This window comes from Dinoponera quadriceps, unplaced genomic scaffold, assembly GCF_001313825.1.
Source record: "Dinoponera quadriceps isolate SergipeBrazil2010 unplaced genomic scaffold, ASM131382v1 scaffold316, whole genome shotgun sequence".
Taxonomy (NCBI): domain Eukaryota; kingdom Metazoa; phylum Arthropoda; class Insecta; order Hymenoptera; family Formicidae; genus Dinoponera; species Dinoponera quadriceps.
In genome coordinates, this window is record NW_014554530.1 from 605,644 (window position 1) to 627,429 (window position 21,786).

Below are 21,786 nucleotides of genomic sequence, written 5' to 3' on the forward strand. Positions count from 1 at the left end.
TGTGCGCGCGTGTGTTACGCTTGCCGCGCTTTTCCGTGCCGCGAGAGAGCCGCGGGTGGTAGTTCGCCGTCGCGGAAATTTTTGCAGCACAACCGGTTAGAATATATTAGATCTCGTGCGCGATATGTAATAATACTATAGAGAGGTAAAACGGAGAAGTCGAGTTTCTCTCTCTTTCTCTTTCTCTCTCTTTCTCTCTCTAGGCAAGGCACACACCAGGGAAACGCGGACAATCCAGAAGCGATAACTCGCGCGTGAAAGCCACAATGTACCGGCATCGTATTGGTTTTAGGGTGCCGATCGAAAGAGAGAATTCATTAGGCTGACCAGCCGGTCGTCGTAGGCAGCATTCTTAGAGCATTTGGCCGCGAGAGAGAAGTTGTTTATATTATATTACATAGAGAACACGCGGGGGATCTCAAGCAGAGATACAGGCCTTCTCTCGCCGGTTTGTGAAACGCACGGAAAACGGCAAGCGAATTGCAGGTACACGGAAGACACTTCCACGCGAAGGAAGCTCGAACCCGGAAGCCGATTCGATCTTTGATCAGAGAGACGAGACGAAAGGAAGGTCCGCCCTGCGAATACCCTGCTTGAGATCCTTCTTTAGATAGGCGAACAAATTCTAGTCCCGATAGTTTGTACTGTACAAAGGTGTAGTGTAGAGTAAACAATTCGAGGCGGACTCTATTTCCGCACGGAAAGAAAAAGTTCGGTTGAACTTGCAATGTAGACGGAGAGGGAACGGACCAGACGCGTTTCGGTCGAAGGGAACAGAAGTGCTTCTGCTTCTTATGATCGAAATTCGGCTCTCGTAAACCAGAAATTCTATGTCCTTCGACCGAAGCTCGCTTGGTTCGTTCACTGTCTGGTAGATTCAACTGAACCTTTTCTCCGCATGCGACGTAGCTACCGTAATACGTCCGATCGCGGAAGAAAGCTGAACGATGGCCGACCTCTCGGCCATTATTTTGTCCATCTCGGCCTACTCGGCTCGACAAACGGACACATTACTCGATAATTAACTTTATATATTGTACACTCTCTCGCAATGATATTTGGCTATTATTGTAATAGTATTCGCACTTACTTCAGCTGAACGTTTATCATGCCGACATCATTTCCCTTTCTCTCTCTTTCTCTCTTTCTTTCTCTCTCTCTCTCTCTCTCCCTCTTTCTCTACCTCCCTTTCTCATCTCGTCTCTCTTTCCTTGTATGTAAATTTTACGATTAACAATATAAACGAGCAACGTACTCTTCGAGACGCTTCCTTTCCCTCTACTCGAAAGTTTTCAATCTCACCGATGGATGTAAGTTCGTCCATCGCTTCTCGTATATATACTCGGTCTCATAAGTATTGTACATAAGATATACATATTATATATAAACCGTGCTCGCGCACGTTCCGCGAAACAGACAGACTATTGTAAATAAAAGAGATTTCGTTTGAAATATATAAAAATACGTTTTCTGTTAACAACGCGTGTATCGTTCTTCCAGTTCACCGTCGCCCGCCCAACACATTTCCCTGTTTATTTTCGCTTTAAATAATAGCCGTTATTTTCCTCAATAATGAATCCGTTTAAATTCTAAATATGTGCAAGTACGCTTAAAGTGTGCGTTACACGGAGAAGAATAATTTTCTGGCAGTTTTATGCTGTCACAGTAAAATCTGTCAGTTATGTGGACAGCAAAACGCTTTATTAAGAGTTCTAATTGCTATTCGCTAGATTATTTTGCTGACTCTACAAATTATTTCGCTATAAGAACTAATTAGTAAATGCAGAAAAACACTATTTTGTTTCAACAGTAAATTAACGTGTTCTAAGGACAAATTTACTCGGCAGAATATTTTCTATACTGACAACAAAACTGTTTCTGCTCTAATTACGAAGAATTTACTAATTTCGTTATGCCAACTAAATTTTATCGCCGTCGCAACGAATATGCAGTACACAGAAAGAAAATTTTGTGTTGAAAACGGTTCAGTGAAATTTTTTTAATCATTTTAATAAGATGAATATGTTAAAAACTTTTATACTTGAATAAAATGAATATGTTAATTTAACGTATATTTGTGTACTTTTTCACGTACTCATGTTAAAATAATATCAACATTTCAGTGAACCGTTTTTAACACAAAATTGTTTACTGTGTAACAACGATGGTTTCGTTACGACAGCAAAATAATTTTTTTTCTCTGTATATATATATTTCAATAGTTCATACCTTATTTTGCCCTCTGTATTTTGCGAGAAGAAAGTTACGAATATTTTTTAGAAAAAAATAAAACAGAAAGAGGCAATCTCGAATCGTGCTACAAATCGCAGCCGCGACATCACGTTGACGACTCTTCGCACGTCAATTGCACGAACTCTACATAGCACTAAACAAAGACATTTGACCTTTTGCGTCGAAGGTCGCGGAAAATGTTAATGCAACGGGAATAACACTCCACCCTACTGGGTTGATATCGAGGGGATTAATCTAAATCGATAAGACGGCCCGACTGACTTTGTCTTTCATGGAGCAGCGCATTTATAATTTACATGTTATGATGAACAGTTTCACGCACTTCATAACGCAAGCTCTCGTTTATGTGTGTCTCGTTACGTGTTTCGCCTGACATTTCCAACGATGCAATTACAACGACAACGGGACAATTCCAAATGAAAATTGTTACATCTGTTCTCAATCACGTGATACAAGCGCAAACAGCTGAAATTGAATAATAAATATCAAACCTGTCGTTGCGACAAATGAAAATAATATTTTCCTCTCATACCGAAGGCAGGAACTTACGTAACTTCAGCGGAATAGAAATGACCGTGTAGCGCAACCGCGAAATAATGTCCGTGAATTTTATTATATGCAAGTTCAATTGTTTTATGGCATTTAATGCTCTCAAAATAAAGATATTTTAACAGAAATTATATGTAGGATAATTTCAAACTGTTTTTCAGCATTGTAATAAAAATAAGCGAAGAGTTAAAATAACACCGGGTAGTACAATCGTGAATATTATCTGAATAATGCAAAAAAGAGAAAATATAACGCACATATGAAAAAATAAACCGGGTCTCTCTCTCGACCCGATCGTTCGAGGGTCGATGTTTGTTATTGAGGGCGGAAAGGAAAGAATTCACAGTAAAAAATTTTGTTTTAAAAATGGTCCACTGAAATCTTGTGTTATTTTAACATTGGGAATGTGTTAGAATGCACACAAATAACGTGTTAATAAGATGAATAATCTGCTAATTTAATATTATATTTGTGTACTTTTAACACACAGATAAAGTTGCGCTGCTTATATTAAGAAAGAAAAAAAACTAATTGGGTTTCTCAGTGCATGTACTTTCCCCCCGTGTTAAAGTAACACCAAATTTCAGCGGACCGTTCTTGACGGGAAACTTTTCACTGTGCGGGAATTAAGAAAGACGGGCTTGACAAGTGAAGATCGTCAGTTTTCGTTAGTTCTCCGCTATAATAGAGCGGCGCGCGCGCGCGTTCACATTCCAGAAGTTTCGCGACATACACACACCCTCGCCCCACCACCGAGGGTGCGACGAAACTTATATAAACCCGCGGGTCGACGTTTCACTCGGGGCATTTCACCATGAAAGGGAATCCCACCCCCCCATGGCGAGAGCGCGCGGGTATACCACTCCGCGCAAACTCCGTGCGGGGGAACTCGCACCACCGACTGGCAGGCAGGCTTGTTTTCAAACAGTCGTCGGGGTTGGTTAGTTGCACGGCCACCTCGCGTGTGTTTGCGCTCGCGATTCTCCTTCACGGGATGAAAAGATCACGGCGCGACGATAACCCTGCGGCCCGCGGACAGAAACGATCGTGAGGTCGTCGCTCGGCGATCGATGATCCAATGAGGTGAGACCGGCCGCACCACCGATCGCGCGGTCGATCCCCGCGGACGAAATGATACCGTTGATCGTTCTCGACTGAGCGTGGTTCTGCGAGTACGTCGTTCACAGTGCGCCGAGGTGTGAATTTCGCGCGCGAGAAAAGTGAAATGGAGAGACGATGGTGAGACCGGCGAACGGAGAGAATATCCAAGAGCCCCGGTCTCTTGAATTCTCGTCCGAATGAGACCCGGGGGATTTATCGCCGGCGAAATTGCCGAACGGAGAATTTCCTTCGCGAGACTTCTCCTTGGAGCTCGATAAAAGCGCAAACACCCAGCCTTCGTTCATTTCGCACGAGAGAAATCCGCATCATCCGCAAAAGTGAGAAATTGCCGGGCTTCTGCGAGAAGATCGTCGTTTTTTCGGAAGAGCGATAGATATTGTCGATATTAGCTATCGATATCGATCGCTCGACATCGGGATCGCGCGAAGATACATATACATTTTCCGTTCCGGGGAATATCAGGAATAGTCGAAAACGAGTGATACGCTCGGCAAGCTCGGCCGGGAAAGCGGCTTTGATTTTATCGGGCGCGCACGACCGGCGGAAGTCCGTTCGCGTTAAGTCGGCCGACGAGAGTATCGTAAAGCGTTATAGATCCCGCTGCATTTCCGAGCGGCTCTTCCCGAAGAGAGTTTCTTCGCGCTGTTTCCGAAATAACGAGCGAAAAGTCGTCGGTTCCTGCCGATCGGGCGGTTTCTCGGTTCGAAAAGAGACGGAAGGATTTCGCAGACGAATATCGCGATAAGAGGAAGGACGAGGGTTCGGACGAGGGTATGTACGCTATTTATCACCCTTCCCAGAATATGACGGACACGGCTAAGTAGAATGTACATGGAAAAACGACGTTCCGAGAACGCGAATCCCAAAGGCATTATCGGCAAGATAATCGCTCGGCTCAAGGTTATCCGCAAGTGGAACAACCATTAGAGACGTCATCGTACTATCGTGGGTGTCCTCCGGAAGAGTGCCTCTCTTTCCCTCTCTCTCTCTCTCTATCTATCTTTATTTCTCGCTCTCCCTTTCTTTCTCTCTCTCTGTTACACATCGAGGGAGATCGATTCTCTCTCTCTCTCTCTCTATGTGGAATAACGCAGCGGCGTACCGCCACTTTCACTTTCGCGTATAAATAATAACGGTGACGTCGCGGCGAGCACGCGGCGGGAAATGTTGCGTAATAAGCCGCTTGCCCGGTGAGGTCCGCCAAAGACGACGGGAACCGACGAGAGAGACATACACCCCTCCGGCGGCGCGGTTCCAAGGGCGCGGGCGAGAAACGTCATTCTTTGTAACGGAAATCCGTGATACGTCAACGACGAAGTACCGGCGACGATGTAAAGAACGGTGCGAATGAAATTTTAACGATGTCACTTTCGCGGTGATGGTAACGCAGAAATCCGAGGATCGATAGCGCCTCTCTCTCCTCTTTCTCTCTCTCTTTCTCTTTCTCTCTGTTTCTCCTTTTTTTTTTCTTTTTTAAACGGTCGTTAAACGCCCGCACGACGGTGTCGCGGTAATGGGATTACCGGCATCTAATTCCATGCTATCCTATATAGAGCACCTGCTCGCAAACTACGAGGCTAATGACGTTAACACGTGGTAATTGCCCTAAGTGCATCGGGCAGATGCGCGTCTAAGGCAAAAGAAGAGCGAGGGAGGGTCCTCTACGCGCTTTATCGACGAACAGCGGCCGACCGCCGTCGCCACGGGGATGAATCGTAAAGTGAGTCACTGTGTGTAATCGAAACGGAAAGAGAAGAAAGGAGAAATGGAGCGATCATTCGCGACTCAGCGGATCCGCGAGTCACGCGTCGTCCAACGGGACACGCGAGACTGATGAGTCACCAGCGGCGATCTCAGGGCGAATCCTTCAGCGCTGGGAGAACCGTCGACGTCGACGAAATTGATTAACTCGCGAGAAGAAGGGAAGTTGTTGCGGAGGGAAGCCGTAAGCCGAGTTCGCATCCAAGTCGGATCGATTGCTAATTCTTTTCCCTCTCTCTTCCCGCCTCTCTGTCTCCCCCTTCCTCCGCCATCTCTGGTAATTGAGTGTCATCGTACACTCGGACTCGAGTTTCAGGACAAAGTGATAAACTCGCCGGCCGGGGGATCATCTCGTCGACGCTCGAAACGGCGTGATGATCGTGCGTCACGACGCGTGTTCGTGCCCATAAGAAGATAGCTATAAAGCGAGCGAACGAGAGAGAGGGAGAGAGAGAGAGAGAGAGCGCTTGATCGATGAGACTCGCGACACACATATACACGCACTTCATCGGCACACTTGGGTGAACTTTCACTTGCCTTACAACGAAAGTAGCGCACCGATCGCGCGAGAACCGGGGGAGGATTCGAAACATTTCGCGGAATATTTGCCGGTGCGCGCTTGCGGCTGAATGTTTGAAAAGGCGACAATCGAAATGTCACGAACAATCGTTCGTTAACGCCAAACTAATCCATTGATCTCCGCCGCGGTTTCTGTCGCCCCGTGGTGAGACGGTGGTTGAACCCCCGCCAAGTTCGCTGCAGCCATTCACCCTGCGAAAGGTAATGAAACGCCGACATGAGGCCGCCTTTCACGCCATGTGTTCAGAGAGAACGCGGATTTAATACACGCGACGTCATTTCTTATATTTTTATGAGAACCGGATCGAGGAGAGGATCAATTCACGGACGCTGCTTCCGATGAGACGGCACAAAAGCGCTCGCGGAAACTCGCAGCAAGTTGCGAGATCGCTCGACAAGCTCGTGACTCTCTCTCTCTCTCTCTCTCTCTCTCGTAATTGATATCGTCGGAATCGCACCTCTTTGAACTCCAAGGCTGGCTGAGCGTAAAAATTCGCCTAAGTTGAACCGGTGTCTAAGGGAGGATTTGAAGAGGAAGCGGGTGTTGGGATCCAAAAAGATAGATTTGCAAAGTGTCGCGCGATGGGCCGAAGACAAAGGCGCCGTATGGTACCGAAACAGGATCGCAGAATTTGTGCGTGTATATTCCTTTGTCAGTTCACCCTCGTCATCAGTTCCGTGGCCTTGATTTATCTTAGCGTGGCGATTTACACTCCGTCGCACAGGTAAGGGACAATAGTACAGTGAGAAAAGGATTCTTCTTTGGATTTGATAACATTTCTTTGACTGAAACGAATTTGTCCTTCGGGATGGAGCAAATAAACGGACATTTCACTCAACAAGTAGGGCCGTTTGATTTCTCAAACGATATATATCTTCACGTCAAACAACATATTTCTTTTGTATTTTCATCTAAATATTATAATGATTGTCACAAACAATAAACTATTAAGAAGAAGTAATATTATGTTAGAAAAATATTTAAAAACTTCTTTGTTTCAGTGGAACGATACTTAATACGTACAATGAAATCAGATTCTTTTGGATTAAAGACCAAATATTATTTCCTTCAAATGATACTGTTTTTTCTAACAAACAACATAGTTTATTCTAGCGGAACAATAACATATTCATTCAAACAAAGTGATATTTGATATTAAATTATATTGTTTATATCAAACAAGTTTAATCCTCTGAATGGCAGCCAGGGTAATTTGTGTCCGCGCCATTGTAAGAAGTGCTCGTATTTAATAAAATTCTAAATAAAATCGTCAAAAATAAAATACTTAATAATTTATTGTTGACAATACAGCTGTGGTCTTCAAGTAGAAGGATAAAAAAGCTCCGATTATTTTTGAAGACCTCTTCGAGCGATTGAAGAGGGGGAAAATCGAGAAAGACACAAGTGATCCTGGTTGTCGTTCCGAAAATAATGAAAATACATTGTCACTCGTTAAGTTAAACAAACATGTGTACTAAATCATAGTGTACTAAATCATACATGTATACTAAATTAATACATGTATTCTAAATTCGAAGAAACCTTTTTCTCTGTGTAGTGCGTTAATATCACAATCTATTAATAGTTGATCGAAAAAGTTCAGTTTGACTTCCGTCTTCTATTCCGGTCCATCAAATGTATTTTCTCGCAAGAAAAAACGTTCAACAAACGAAGAAATAATTCAAAAGAATAGAAAAAAAAAGAGAAGAGGAGAACGTTATTCAAGCTCAAACCGAGCATATTAAAGACGAAATTAAAAAAAAAAAAAAAGAAACGCTCCCGCCGCTTTTCTTTTTCTTTATTATTCGAAATAAACGAAGGCGTGCTAACCACGCCGGCGCAACTAATTTCAGGGCTTTCCGCGCCGGTATCGAACCGGAACCGGTGATGTGCCAAACCGTTAACTCCACGATGGTGAACAATTGCGGGTGGGCGAGCTGCGGCGAGTGGTGCTTGACCAAAACCAGCGGCTTGTGCAACCAGATTCACGCGACCGTCAGACGTAACGGCACCGACGTGGTTTTCGAGAATTGCACCAAGTTCAGCACGATCGCGTGCCCTCAGGTGCGTACAGGTGACGTCGTCAACTGTTCCGCCGTGGCTTTCGCCCGGCGAAATGCAATGTAATTTAAATACGAGACGCAAATTGCGAAAATATACGAGACGGTACGTCTTATAACGAAAAGTTACGAGTCACTCGTGCGCAAAGAGAGAGAGAGAGAGAGGAGGGCAGCTACAAAGTGTCTTTAAGAAACTTTTCCCCGACGACTCGAAAGTTTTCATTACGCTTTTAATTAAAGCCGCGAGCAAATTCAGCCGATTCTCTCGTGCGCAGATTAGAAACGTTTACCGTACGAAAGCCAACGTCGTATCTCGGAATACCGCGCCCGCGATACTCTCACGTTGCACGAAACACGCAATCTACAGAGGAATTCTCGACGAATCTCTTCCTCGGGAAGATAATAACGGGTATTGCCTGTATATTCGGCTGTCTGCCGTAATCTCTAAGAGTTATTTTTCTACTCGGCAAAGTACGAACGTTCCTCCCTCCTCCCTCTCTCCTTCTCTTTCTCCCCCTTTCTCGGAAGGGGCGCATATGGCACCCTCGTACGTTTGCTGTTCGGATTCCCATCACTTTATTCTATGCCACATCTCGAACCAACTGCGATCGTATAAGCTCAGTGTACATACCAACCTCTCTCTATCTCTCTCTTTCTCTCTCTCTCTCTCTCGCTATTTCTCTGCGGGTTTCCATCTCGTGAGAATATTACGGTTTTATCGAAAGTGGTAGGCTTCCAATTTCTTCTCCGTGCCGCTGGCCTCGATATGTCGGGGGAGATTGCGCGTAAAAATTTAAATTACCGTTCAAAGCGTTCCTTCAAATAGCATGTAACGACGCTCGCGGTATTACTGAGGGATTGCTTTATTATTAATAAAATTCCTCGAATTCGTCGCGGTGCGCGAAACGGCAGCTCTACATGTAATCGGAACTACTACCCCCTGAGAAGGATCAATTTCTCGTCTTTAACTTTATGTTCACAGTAGCATCGACTCCATGCATCCGATGCATCATTAAAATATAACGTCGACATTATACCGGTAGCCTCGATGAAATTGTGAGAGGGAAAGTAATAATGTATAAAGTAACTGTTTTGTAATCCCCGGGTGGTTTCAAAGTAGACATTTACCCAAGCGGTGTCGTACGTCCACAGTCGGGATGAAAATAAAAAGCGCGCGATATCGCGACGCGCAAGAGCGAATCGTACAAACTGTCGCGGAAAGAAATTTTTACATTCCTCTTCTTTTGCCGAAACGGCAAAAGTCGCGCCTCGGTTTCCATCTTTCACCTTGCCCTTGAATTTCTACCCTCCATACCTCTCGTATCCTCGTCTCCTCTATGTAACGGTCCATCAACCAAGGGACATCCATTATGGTCAACATGATGCTTTCAGTCTACGAGAGGGAGAAAGGGGGTGGGGAGGGAGGAAGGGTAAACTCCTCGCGATATCGACCAAGAAAACACGCTTGTCAAACGCACTGCGTACGAGTATCGCGCCGCATCGCAACGTCGTTTGCAAAAGAGAAGCTTCATAAAGGGCTCTCTTGTCAGTGCGCGACTTGCACGGGCGATATCACTTACTTTCACCGCTATTAAATGCAATTACTTAGCGAATTTGATCCGCTATGGAAGCGCGCTATTAAAAGCAGTCATTAATGGTGGCAGGATGCGGAGGTGCGAGCGATACGACGTGGAATTTTTGTCATCCTAACGGTGATGCGTTGTCACGAGCAACCCGCCAGTTTTGCTAAAATTAGCGATTGCATTTTCGCGAGATTTAACGAAAAATTAAATCACAATGAAAAAGTGTAACATATAACGTGGATGTTAATTGTTACTTTTATAAAATACGATTTGCAAAGAGTTATCACGAAAGGCGGTTAGAAATGGCCGGTATACTTGATCGCCTAATCAAACGTCAGGCGAACGGGTTGGTAACGGCTTATCCTCGAGGGAGTGTCCCGCGAACATATGAATATTTAGACACGTGGCGTCATTCTGTGTGCTCGGCCGCTAATGCCTTGCTGGCAAGCCCGAAACTACCCGAAAGGAGTTATTTAATTAATGATGTTGACGGAATATGAAAAGTGTAACGAGGCGCACGTGTGTGCGGTGGAGGCCTTTATGGCCGCATTGGTAGTGTCGGGCGAGCTTCTATAAACAGCAAAGTGGTAATTTTCCTAATTACATAGCGCGTTATCTTTGCAGAGTGTTCGAACACTTCTATTAAAACGGTAATTTCACTACTGAATTAAGCATGTACATAAAGTGTATAAGAGCAAAAAAGGAAAGTGAATATAGTAATTAACCTTCCTTGTGCTATTGCACAAGAGAAGATTAATGTTAGCGTGTTGCGTAAAAAGAAATAAAATGTTCACGTAATAAATAAAAAATGAAAGAAATCCGGTAATTGAGTATCATAAAACCGTAAGAAGAATCTCGGTCACCCTCTTCGACCGAAATTAGTTTAACATTTTTTAATTTCTATTTTTAATTTGTTCTGTGGGCCTACTTTCCACCAAAAAGCAGAACTCCCACTTTAATATATAAACTCACAATACACTTTTATGTTAGCACAAATAAAACTTTATTCTTCGCCATTAACAGTTTATGTGTCTCTAACAACCGTTGTTTTTTAATCGTCTCTTCTTTTTTTATCGCATGGCCCTCTCGTAGGCAAGCGGCTAAATTGGCCGGTAATCTAGGATGCCTGTATTGGCAACGGAACAGTATTGATAATGAGGCCTACAGTTCTAAATCACATTTAAGATTTTTATGAAAAACTACTGCGATATTAAGAACTAATATAGAAACATCATACACAAGTTTCGGAATTACTAACCATTTTCTGAAAATGTCGGCAGTGTCGAGTTCATAACTTATAGTAATACTCGAAAAATATATACATATATATATATATATATATTTAAATACTTATATACTTCTTTCTATTATTTATGCATCTTTATTAGATCAACTAATGCATAAAAACAGCATTAATAAAAAAAATTTAATTTTCGTAGTTGTAATATATATATATATTAACTTTCAAATTAACATTTATTATTCATTATATATTATTTATTATTTAAGTTAATAAATGTATAGAAACGAAAATTTTGCTCGATAAACATTAAATTTTTGAGTGGCCCTATTGATGCACCACTGAAAATATAATACTGTGATACAACTGCCTTAATATTGTACAGCTTACAACGATCTGACGCTCGTGTTAAATTTTCTAATTGAGGGCGGGAGATTCAGTAAGGAATATTCAAAGCGTTAAACGCATCGGCAGGTGAACATGGGCAGCATGAAAAAGTACAACTGCAACAACGGCAGCGAGTGCGGCATGTTGTCGGGCGTGTTCAACTGCAGCCTTGGCCATTGCGCTAACATGAGCGAGCTGATGCTTTGCCACCACAAGGCCGACGGTATCATCGTCGACAGCGAGAAGGACAATATGAAGCTTAACGGCTACTTCAGCTGTCAGAATTCTCGGTGTACGAAAATCAAAAGCGCCTTCACGTGTGATCGATACTGCCCGAACATCACCACCGGCGAGATCAACGTGTACCTCATGCAGGACGATAACGTCATTTCCGCCAGGTGCTCTCGAGGGATGGCCCGGAACAGGGCGAACGGCAGCTTGCCTGGTACCAGGCTGGACGAGCCCGTCAAAATCTGGGATGATCAGAACGGTAGCATTGTCGCGAGCTGTTATAACGTCAAGCAGGATGGCGACGTCATCAGGTAATAACGAATGGTAATATAGTAAAATTTTGTTATGTCAAATTCTTCCTGCTCATCGAATTTATTGCAAATTCTATTACGCCAGAATTTTCCGCACGGTTATAATCATATTTGCTGAGGTAACATATACAGGATGTCCCAAACATTTCTCGGTTGTCGTGGTGTGCAAGTAAAATGGAACTGAGCAGAAAAGTTATTATGTACCATTTTGCAAAATTAGCAATAATTGATACGAAATTAATTATTTTATCTGAACTAATAAGCACACAGGAAGCAGTAGCGATCAGACTGTATATAAAGGAAAATAGCTTATTTCTGAAGATCCCTTAACAACGATGAGCATCAACTAATTTTTAAAGGCAGAGCTTAGCAGAGCGAACAGAGAACGGCATGTGACACAAGACTGTGCCCCGAAAAGAAACACACCTCTCGCTATTAATTGATACTCATCGTTGCTAGGAGAACTTCAGAAGTAAGCGCCCATTAGCTTATACAGATCAATTAATTCCTTATTAACTATTGCGAATTTTGCAAAATAGTACATGGCTTTTTTGTTCAATTTCATCCTTTCTACTTGCACATCACGGGAGAGATGTTTTGGACACCTTGTATAATAAAATCGATATTTATATATTATCGTATGACTTTATAATTATTTATAATGTTTATATAATTATGCTGTTAATAATTACAGACTACATAAACAATTTTTATACTAATTTTCAGAATATTAATTAAATTTTAATATTAGTTCGAGAGAATAAAAGAAACAAAGGCTCCCAGAATTTACAATTTAATTGAAAATCAAAAGTCAATGAGTTCATGCGCGCTTATTATGTAACGATGTAACATTCAAAATATAGGTTATATTGATGTCGGTCGACTAAATAAATTGGTGACCAAGTATTTCGATCCCTATTTCGGCCTTTTAACGATGGTAATGTCGGCGGTACTGCAACTTTCAAGCCTTATAACTCGAAAAGTTCTTAATGTAAAAACATTTTATTATAGTATTTTGAAAAACTCTCGAGGTAAGCTACAAAAATATGCAACAAAAAGTAGGAGTTTCCATTTAAGAAATTAAAGGTGACCTTCATGTGACCTTCAAAGGACTATCAAAGGTCAAACCAATGACGCCATCTTATGCATCCCTTGAAATCAAACAACTTTTGTATGAAATATTATTCTGTAAAATGCTTTATTTCTGAGATATATGTTTGTCACAACTCACCCTGTATATATATATTTACGGGAACATTACATTATTTTGGAAGGTGCGATCTTTCATTCGCACGTCGTCCTCGACTTATTCCGTTTGAGAAATTGAAACGTTATCGAACCATCGAAAAGTAAAGGCGAGCAAGCGTGAGGACGAACGAGAAGAAGGCACAGATATTAGGGTGAATCACAGACCCAGCCGCGGGATCAATGGTTGCTATGGAAATACCCTGCAAGATTATCTAAGAAAACGTGTATCGTGAAAAATGACATGTCGTCCTTGCGATATCAAGGGGCAATTGGCACAGATCATATAGCCCAACAGTACAATTAGCTCCCTCTCATACTCAAGAGCCACTTTCAATCTGTTCTCTTCAATCCGAACGTAAAGCTCCGAGCTTCTCCGCGAAGAAAATATATGGAAATTACATTACTAAGTAAAATCTACGTAATAAAAGCGTGATCGACATAACTTTTAAGCTATTTATTACAAAAAATATTAAAAAATTACATATGTAGTATTCAATCGGTATTATATTAATCGTTTTTATATTAATCAGTCGTCCGATCACTGTGACTAATGACTGTGACGGGCAGTCTAATATTTCGATGTTACTTTCTTCCTTCCATTGACAGCAAAGATGACTCCGATATTTTAGGTTCGTTGTCCTCTTGAAAAATCCAGTCTTGACTTTTGATTTTAAACTCTACAACTTTTATTCGAAACACTTTTCTGTAAAATTTATATATTTTTCGAGATTTTTCAGGGTTTCTATACTTCTTCCTCACCCTGTATATAATAAAATTGATTCGTTATTATATCTTCCTCGTATCGTCCTTGTTATTTCCATCGAAATTTATAAATTATAAACTCGCAAATTATCAACGAGCAATGAGAATACTCGCGTTTACATCGGCCCGCTTGCTTGTTTGCATCCACAGCACGGAGGATTGTGTGAATGGCACCTTGGTGGGCAACATCCAGGTTCCGCAACCGTTCATTAACTTCACGAGCTTCCTGAAAATCTACGAGAAGAGCTTACGGTATCCGGTGGATCCTACGAACGCCTATGTCCCGGCACAACAGTCGCTGACGATCTACAACAGTTCGCGACTCTACATTAATCTGGAGCGCTGCGTCAACACTTTGAGGGGCGAATGCAAGCAATTTCACCTCACCCACGGTCGCGACGGTGACAATCAGACCGCACAGAGCAGATATCCCTGCTATTACAACAAGGTAAGGGGATTTGCAAAGTTCCCGTTGGAAAGTCTGTCCGATGCGTGAAAATTTTTCAAATTTGTCATCCTGAGATTCCCTTTTCATAGTCCTTACGTTATATTTTCCAAGCCATTTGGAGGAATAATCTGCCGTTGCAGCGAAACCATCGGTGCTACTGCATATCCGTTGCAACAGCAATGAAATTTAATCGGCACAATCAAATTAACGGATTATTATTATTATTCGTAATCAGAGCGGAAAAGTTTTCTCGTCAGGATAAAAAATATTCTGCCGAATGAATTTGTCCTTAGGTCACATTGATTTGCTGTTAAAACAAAATAGTATTTTCCTACATTTACTAATTTCTTCTTATAGCAAAACAATTTGCAGATCCAGCAAAATAATTCAGCAAAAATGGCGATCAGTATTCTTAGCAAATCGCTTTGCCGTCCGTGCAATAATAACTGGCGGATTTATTGCGGCAGCATAAATACTTGCCCCGCCGGTGAATTATTTTCCTTCGCGCCGGCGAAATTACCGCTGGCTTAATTGTTACTGATATCGCTGCCCGTCCATTCTTCGCGTAATTATAATTTACGTGGGCACGTATTATTCAGAACAACTCGTTGTTCGTGGTGGCTCGCTTCGACCTGAGGAAGACGAGGACGGAGCTGTTGATCGCCGTGATCCTGCCGTCCGCGCTCTTCCTCATCAGCCTGATCAGCCTAATCATCATCAGTCAATCGGTGCGGGTGGGAGACGACACGAGGATGCGATGCAGGTATTGCGACAGCAAGCAGGAGGTCGAGGTTGAGGACGAGGGTCTGGTGGAGGCGACGTCGTCCACTCAGAGTCAAACCAACGAGAACGAGATCCGGAATTTGGCCCTTTAGCAGTACAAGCCGCTTGGGTTGGGCGGCACACTCGGTTACGAGAGGCTGCCGTTGATCGATGTCGACGACGCCGAGGATTCCTTCTAGGAAGTGCACGATCTCTCGGCCTCTCAGAGCGTCGTCGCGATCCCGAGCGTTTCCGGACGGAAAACCAGCTCGGAAAGTCACGCGACGCTCGAACGCAGGTCGACACGCATCCGAGTTAACGCGTATATCGGCGAAGCCGAATTTACAGACGGACATTAACCGGTCGTCTTCCGGGATGAGGTGTGTATCTTTATTAACTCTTCTCTTCTCGCCCACGACGCACCGTCGTCGTCAGGTGCGTACGATAACGAATTCGTCGGTTGATCTCTGCCGGCGAGACTCTCATCGAAAGTAAAACCCGGTCGGGGTAAAAAGCCTTTTTACACGTGTATCAGCAGCCGAGCATGAGAACTGATATTTATACGCCGATATTCTCACCTTCGTTGCCTTCGATGTATCGCTAGCACGTTTGTTTGTTTGCGCGCGCGCGACGACGACGACGAACGAATGATCGGTCACACCGTCAATTGGTTGACGGCGTCGAGAGATGTTTTTCTCCAGATTAACGTTAAGGGCACTTTCGTCTAGAGTGTATATGTGATGTGAAAGTATGTAATGGAGCTCGTTTAATGCCGCCGTGTTCCAACGAAAAAAGAATAGCCTTTACACACCGATGAAAATCAGGTGGCATTGAACGATCGTTCTCGCGCGATATGCGCGCGTGTGATCGCGCGCGAGTGAAACGAGAGAGAGGGGGGAGGGGGGAGATGTTTAACCGACGGAAAACAGAGGGATATATAACAGAGATACGAACGAACGAAAGCCGAGGGATCCGTTACGGAGCATTTCCCGACGTTTTTTTCTACGTGTGCTACCACGATAGTATCTGCGCGAGACGCGCACACGCATAAAGAGCAACAAGCAAGAGAAAAAAACGTGCGAGAACGAGCTTTCTTCGACATACAAAGTAGATAGCGGACGATAGCGGGGTGATAGCGGAGCGATTCTGCGTTCGTTTAATTTATTCGACCATCGGCGAACGTTTGTATTTTTTTTCTACGTCCACATGTGTGCGTATCGCGCGCTCCAATACGACGCTATTAGAGGCGCGAGCGATACCGCTGCTAATTCACGAGGACGAACGTGCGTATCCGATCTATCGGCCGAGTGAAAGCAACCCCCGAAAGCGATCTCTTGTTTCTGATACGCGTGTCCGAACGCTACGACTGCCTATACGTAAATTATTTGTACAGTACATTGTATACCGCATACATATTCGCGCGATGTAAGTATAAAGCATGCGCAACACGCTTTCTCTCAGCGAGACGTCGATGTTATTCGCGGTGTAATCGATTAACGCCAGTTTGATGTGTGTATCCGAAGTCGACGAAAAACACGATCTCGTCGATAAACGAGATGAACACTCGAAGCGGCGATATCAACGAGCGCTACGCTTAATTAAGAGTACCGATCCCGAGAATGAGCCGTCGGAGAGGCGCAATCCCGTGAAAATTACTCGTCGCTTTGCGTTACTCATAGCAACACGCTTTTCTATTCCCGACGTTTTACCGAAGCAAGTAACTCTGGAAATAAACGACTAGCGAATTATTACGGATTACGATCGCAATTTGATCTCCACACAAAATATGACGTATGCATTCCTTTAGAAAGAAAAAAAGAAAGAAAAGATTTCTTTACTTATCAACCGTGGGAAGGAACGCATATATTTTATGCGATACTTAGCTGAGGTTTGTAAAGAGAGATTGATGCGTATAAATATTCACGTGTTCAACATCGCAAGGCTATTAATAGGTTTTGAATAGGCAATAAGTAAATAGAGTATCACGCAAGCAAACACATGTACACGCAAGCCGGCTAGCTAGAAACGACAACCAGGAAACAAGGAACAAAGACTTCTCTAACGTCACTGTATTCTATGTGCCTTCTTCCGCTTTCGATGGAGCCAATAACTAGGTGTAACTATTAATATACTTACGAGAGTGCTATGACCAGAAACAAGTTCGCATGATATCTCTTTCACTCTTAGATACGACCGTTGCGATTTGTATTTCTGTTACGGATACGAGTACAGACATGGACGAGCCTAAGTCAAAGCCCGACCTCATGTACTTGCGTTTGTACTTACGTTTTGTACGTGAAAAAATCATGGTACGGTCACGAGAGTATTCTAATGGACGTACAAGGTGTCTAGTAATTTCTGGCATACCGCTGGTGCGCAGATAGAATGAATAAACTGTGCAGACCAATTTCTTCACCATTTTGCAACTACGTAAAATTAGATTAGGTTACTCTGAACAAAAAGTCTCGTACCATTTTGCAAATAACAAATTTCTGAAATATGAATTAAAGAACCCTCCATACATGGCCATTTCCGGTAATTAATAACTCGAATTTCACGTGACTTGTTCGCAAAATGGTACAGTACTTTTCTGCTCAGTTTAACCCGTTCTATCCATAAGCGACGTGCTAAAAATTACCGAACACCCTGTATATAAAATATTTATATAAATATCATTCATACGCAATTCATACAATTATTATTTCCTTGGAACTAATGAAACGACCGTGTGGCGAATGACCGGATTAATCAACGAAAGTATTATCAAAATGATTTTTAAAAGATATATTGATTACGAGGGAACAATAAAGTGATCAGTCGTTGATAGAGGATATGAACATCTAACGAGCGATTGTGTATGTATATGGTCGATTCATTGCACGTTTTGAACAGGAGAGAGAGAGAGAGAGAAAAAGAGAGAGGCGTGGAAGGAGGGAGGAGAGAGAATAAGAAATTCTCTTTATGTCTGTGAAATTACGAAAGTAGGATATACATAAATCCCATGGTATATTTGTCAACGCGTGACTTTAAATTGAACATTCCTGTGAAGCATGTGTGTGTTTATGCGGATTGTACATGACATCTCGTCTTTTTTGCTTCTTTTTTTTTTTAATAAAGTTTCTCCATGTACAAATTGCTGCGATTTATCCTCTTTCACTTCGCACATTCGAATTATTTCCCACGACGAGAGTAATTAATATATTCGCGTGAAAATTGCTCCCGCGATCCATTTGCAAAACGCTCGGTAAATGTCTCACGTTTGCGCGACTAGAAAATATGGAGAATGGGACATGAGGGAACTCTTTCGGACGCATTTTCCCCGCAATGAAATAATAGAGATGCGCGTGAGAGTGCGTCAAACCGAGAGAGGAGCTTTTTATCTCATCAAGAATGCTCCTTCTTTCATTCGTGATGGAAGTACGATGCGCACATTGTGGGACCATAATAAAATAATATCGCCGTACTTTGCGTGTCACGAGGCACTTCGTGCCGAGGGCATCTCTCTCGAGAGGCGCGCAAGTACGAAATGCCTCTCATACCTACCGCGGCCTTATAATACCACCCATGCAAATTAATCTACCGCGAGGAACATTTCTCGACCTTGACGAAACGCGAATACTGATTCTGATTTTCCATAAATCGAAATTACATGGTGTCCGATGGAAAGTTTCGGCACGGAAACAGCGAGTTATCCCGTCCAGATAAAAACAACCTAACAAAAGATCTAACAAAACACAAACAAACCTTATCAATAATTTAACAAAGATAAGAAAATAGACTATGTAGATGAAAAGATATCAAAACACATACGATAACAAATATTTTAAATAGATTAAATAGATCAATTTGCTTTATATATTATTTATATTATTATATTCTGATCACATATCGTAATAATGTGTTATTATAATTCGCGCTCAATTCCTCAAATTATACACGAAATGATGATCGTTTCCGACAACTACATAGTCTATTTTCCGATCGTGCCGTATTGAATATTGAAAAAATTAAAAAACTGATCAAATTAACCGAGATTGTCTGGGATATAAAAAATATATGAAGAGAAAAATGCATATGAAAAATGGCGTTTCTTATTTACGCATCGATATATCGCGCAAAGCACCTGCGGATCGATACGATTTAGTGGGAAGTCTTAGAACGTAAACACACGTGACTACATAATGGAAGCTTTTAGTCGAGACTATCGGTCATTCTACCGCGTGTTACGTGACAGGACGGCCAACGGGCGAGTGACACGAGGATCGGAATACGACCACAAAAGAATCGTACGTCACGGTGAACGAAAAGAAAGTTATCGAGGAAGCTCCCGCGATATGCAAATACGTAAAAATAAAAAGTACATCCTTTCGTCTCGTTATTAAATCATTATTGGAAAATAGCGACCTGATATCTATTTGTTACGCGCCGTTTACGTTGCGTTTACGTGCAATGATAAGTTACACGTGTGCGAGAAACGTTACAGTTGTCCTTTTTTTTTACGTAACCGTGAGATACAACGTGCCGGAAAAATAACCTGGGAAAGTGGATCGTATTTATCGCGTCATCCTGACACTGTGCGCGCACTTCCCTTTGGATATATCCAATCGGGACGAAATTGATCGCGAACGTTGAACGAAATACCAATCCTGCGAAACGTCGAGAATTTACGGTAAAAATTCTACCGAGACGAGACGAGACGACGCGATAGGAATTCTACCTTCGTTCTTATGCGAGGAAGAACGTTGACGAATGTTGATGGCGGTCGAGCGATCGAATAAAGCGAGAAGACTAAACGATAACACATGTCGGCTTCGGTGGAGACGAACGGAGCCTGATGAAAATTCATAGATGCAATTCCCCGTATGGCACGTGTTACGACAAACATGAAGACACTTAATGAAAAGGTGTTTTTTTCTCTTTTCGACGTAGACTCGTATACATTATTTGCAAACAATTAATTTCGTGAACTAATGAAACGGCGTTAGTCTCTATTCCGGCGAGCGACGTGCGATCGATAGCTTTCGATTAAACAACGAATCGCTGTCGTGAGGGTAATACGGTAATGCTGTTTTCCCTGCTGTTGCAAATGAACAGCGGCACGAAGAGCGCTCATGGGACTTAAATGAAACGTAACTCGATAATTATATCTCGAAACTAAGATTAATAAAAATATGTAATTGGATTTTATGATATATATAGTAACTATTAATATAAATAAGTTAATATTATTATTATATGTAATAAATATTGTTTTACTATTGCTCTTTCCTTATTATTACATTTCTCATTTTAGTGTCATTTATTTGAAGACACAATACTTTTGTGGTGAAAATATTATATTATTTTTTATTTCCGTTCAACATACACACACACACACACACACACACACACATCATTAATTCGTTTTTCACATTTTGTAAGATATAAAAATATTCTTTGAATCTTTTACGATAAACTGTATTTCTCCTCCTCTGTATCGCGTTCGTCACAACATATATTTCGTACACTCGATCAAGCTCGATCAAGTTCATAGCTCCCTTAAAGAAATAACGCGGAAAAAAGCAAAACGAATATTACACAGGCAATTTGGTCGGTTAACCTTTGACGAAATATCACTATGATCATTCGAGTGGGAAATAGTTTGAAAGAAACCAACATACCTGTTGCTGTTTTCGAGAGAGATATTCGTATATTTCACAAAATGTATCTCTTCATGTTAGAGAAACGACAGTGAGAATAGATTGCGGAAACTTGACGCTCCAACATTGCGCTCTCAAAATTCACATTACATCGTGATGTATTTTTTTATATCATTTTTATAAAAATAATGTATTATATATATTTAATGTATTATATATTTAATTTAGCGTATTATATTTAAGTAAGATCTTGTAAGATGTATGTGACTAGTTTGTGGAACTGTAAAATTATAGTTTAAAAAAGCCGGTTTTTCGATCCTTCAGAACCTACATTCATCTAACGCTTTGGAAGCGTCGGATTATTCAGCCGTGGGAAAAAATGCGCACGCGAAGAAGGCACGTGTCGACGTAAGATGGCCCGAAAGATTTGTATCGGCTTAAATAGCTCCGCGAACTGTTTCTGAAATGAGCGACCTTACCTTGAACAAGGCGTGCAGAGGACACGCGTGCAATCGATAAGCATGTACTATCTTTTTCTGAGCACATGGATCAATGGAGACGACTTAGAGGCGCGTTCTCGCTCTAGAGTGCCGCACGGGTTATCAAATCGATCCGTTTTACAATCCCTCCGAAATATACAGCGATACGTGCGAAACGAAATAGTCGACAGTTTCTATTTGAGAAACTAACGAGAGAGAGAATGGCTGCATCATTGTCAAGGTTCCTATATTATTCCTTCTCTCTAATTGTAATTCTCACATATCTATTGATTTTTTAACGAGTACTTGACGGTAAAGCAGAACGTCTCGACGTCTTGGATGCGGGGTCACCATTTGTTGATAAGGTTAAC

The 21,786-nt window shown here is 42.2% G+C and overlaps 2 protein-coding genes across 2 annotated transcripts in view; one reads left to right on the top strand and one right to left on the bottom strand.

Moving 5' to 3' along the window:
• The window catches only part of LOC106751867 (UPF0769 protein C21orf59 homolog), a 67,211-nt gene that overhangs the window by 41,076 nt on the left and 4,349 nt on the right, over positions 1–21,786 (bottom strand). The window lies entirely within an intron of this gene.
• On the top strand, positions 5,649–20,474 carry LOC106751868. The gene is made up of 5 exons (XM_014633093.1): positions 5,649–6,989; positions 8,119–8,329; positions 11,623–12,077; positions 14,238–14,535; positions 15,135–20,474. Exons 1-5 carry the CDS (start codon positions 6,847–6,849, stop codon positions 15,408–15,410), a joined length of 1,383 nt encoding a protein of 460 aa, XP_014488579.1. The 5' UTR covers positions 5,649–6,846; the 3' UTR covers positions 15,411–20,474.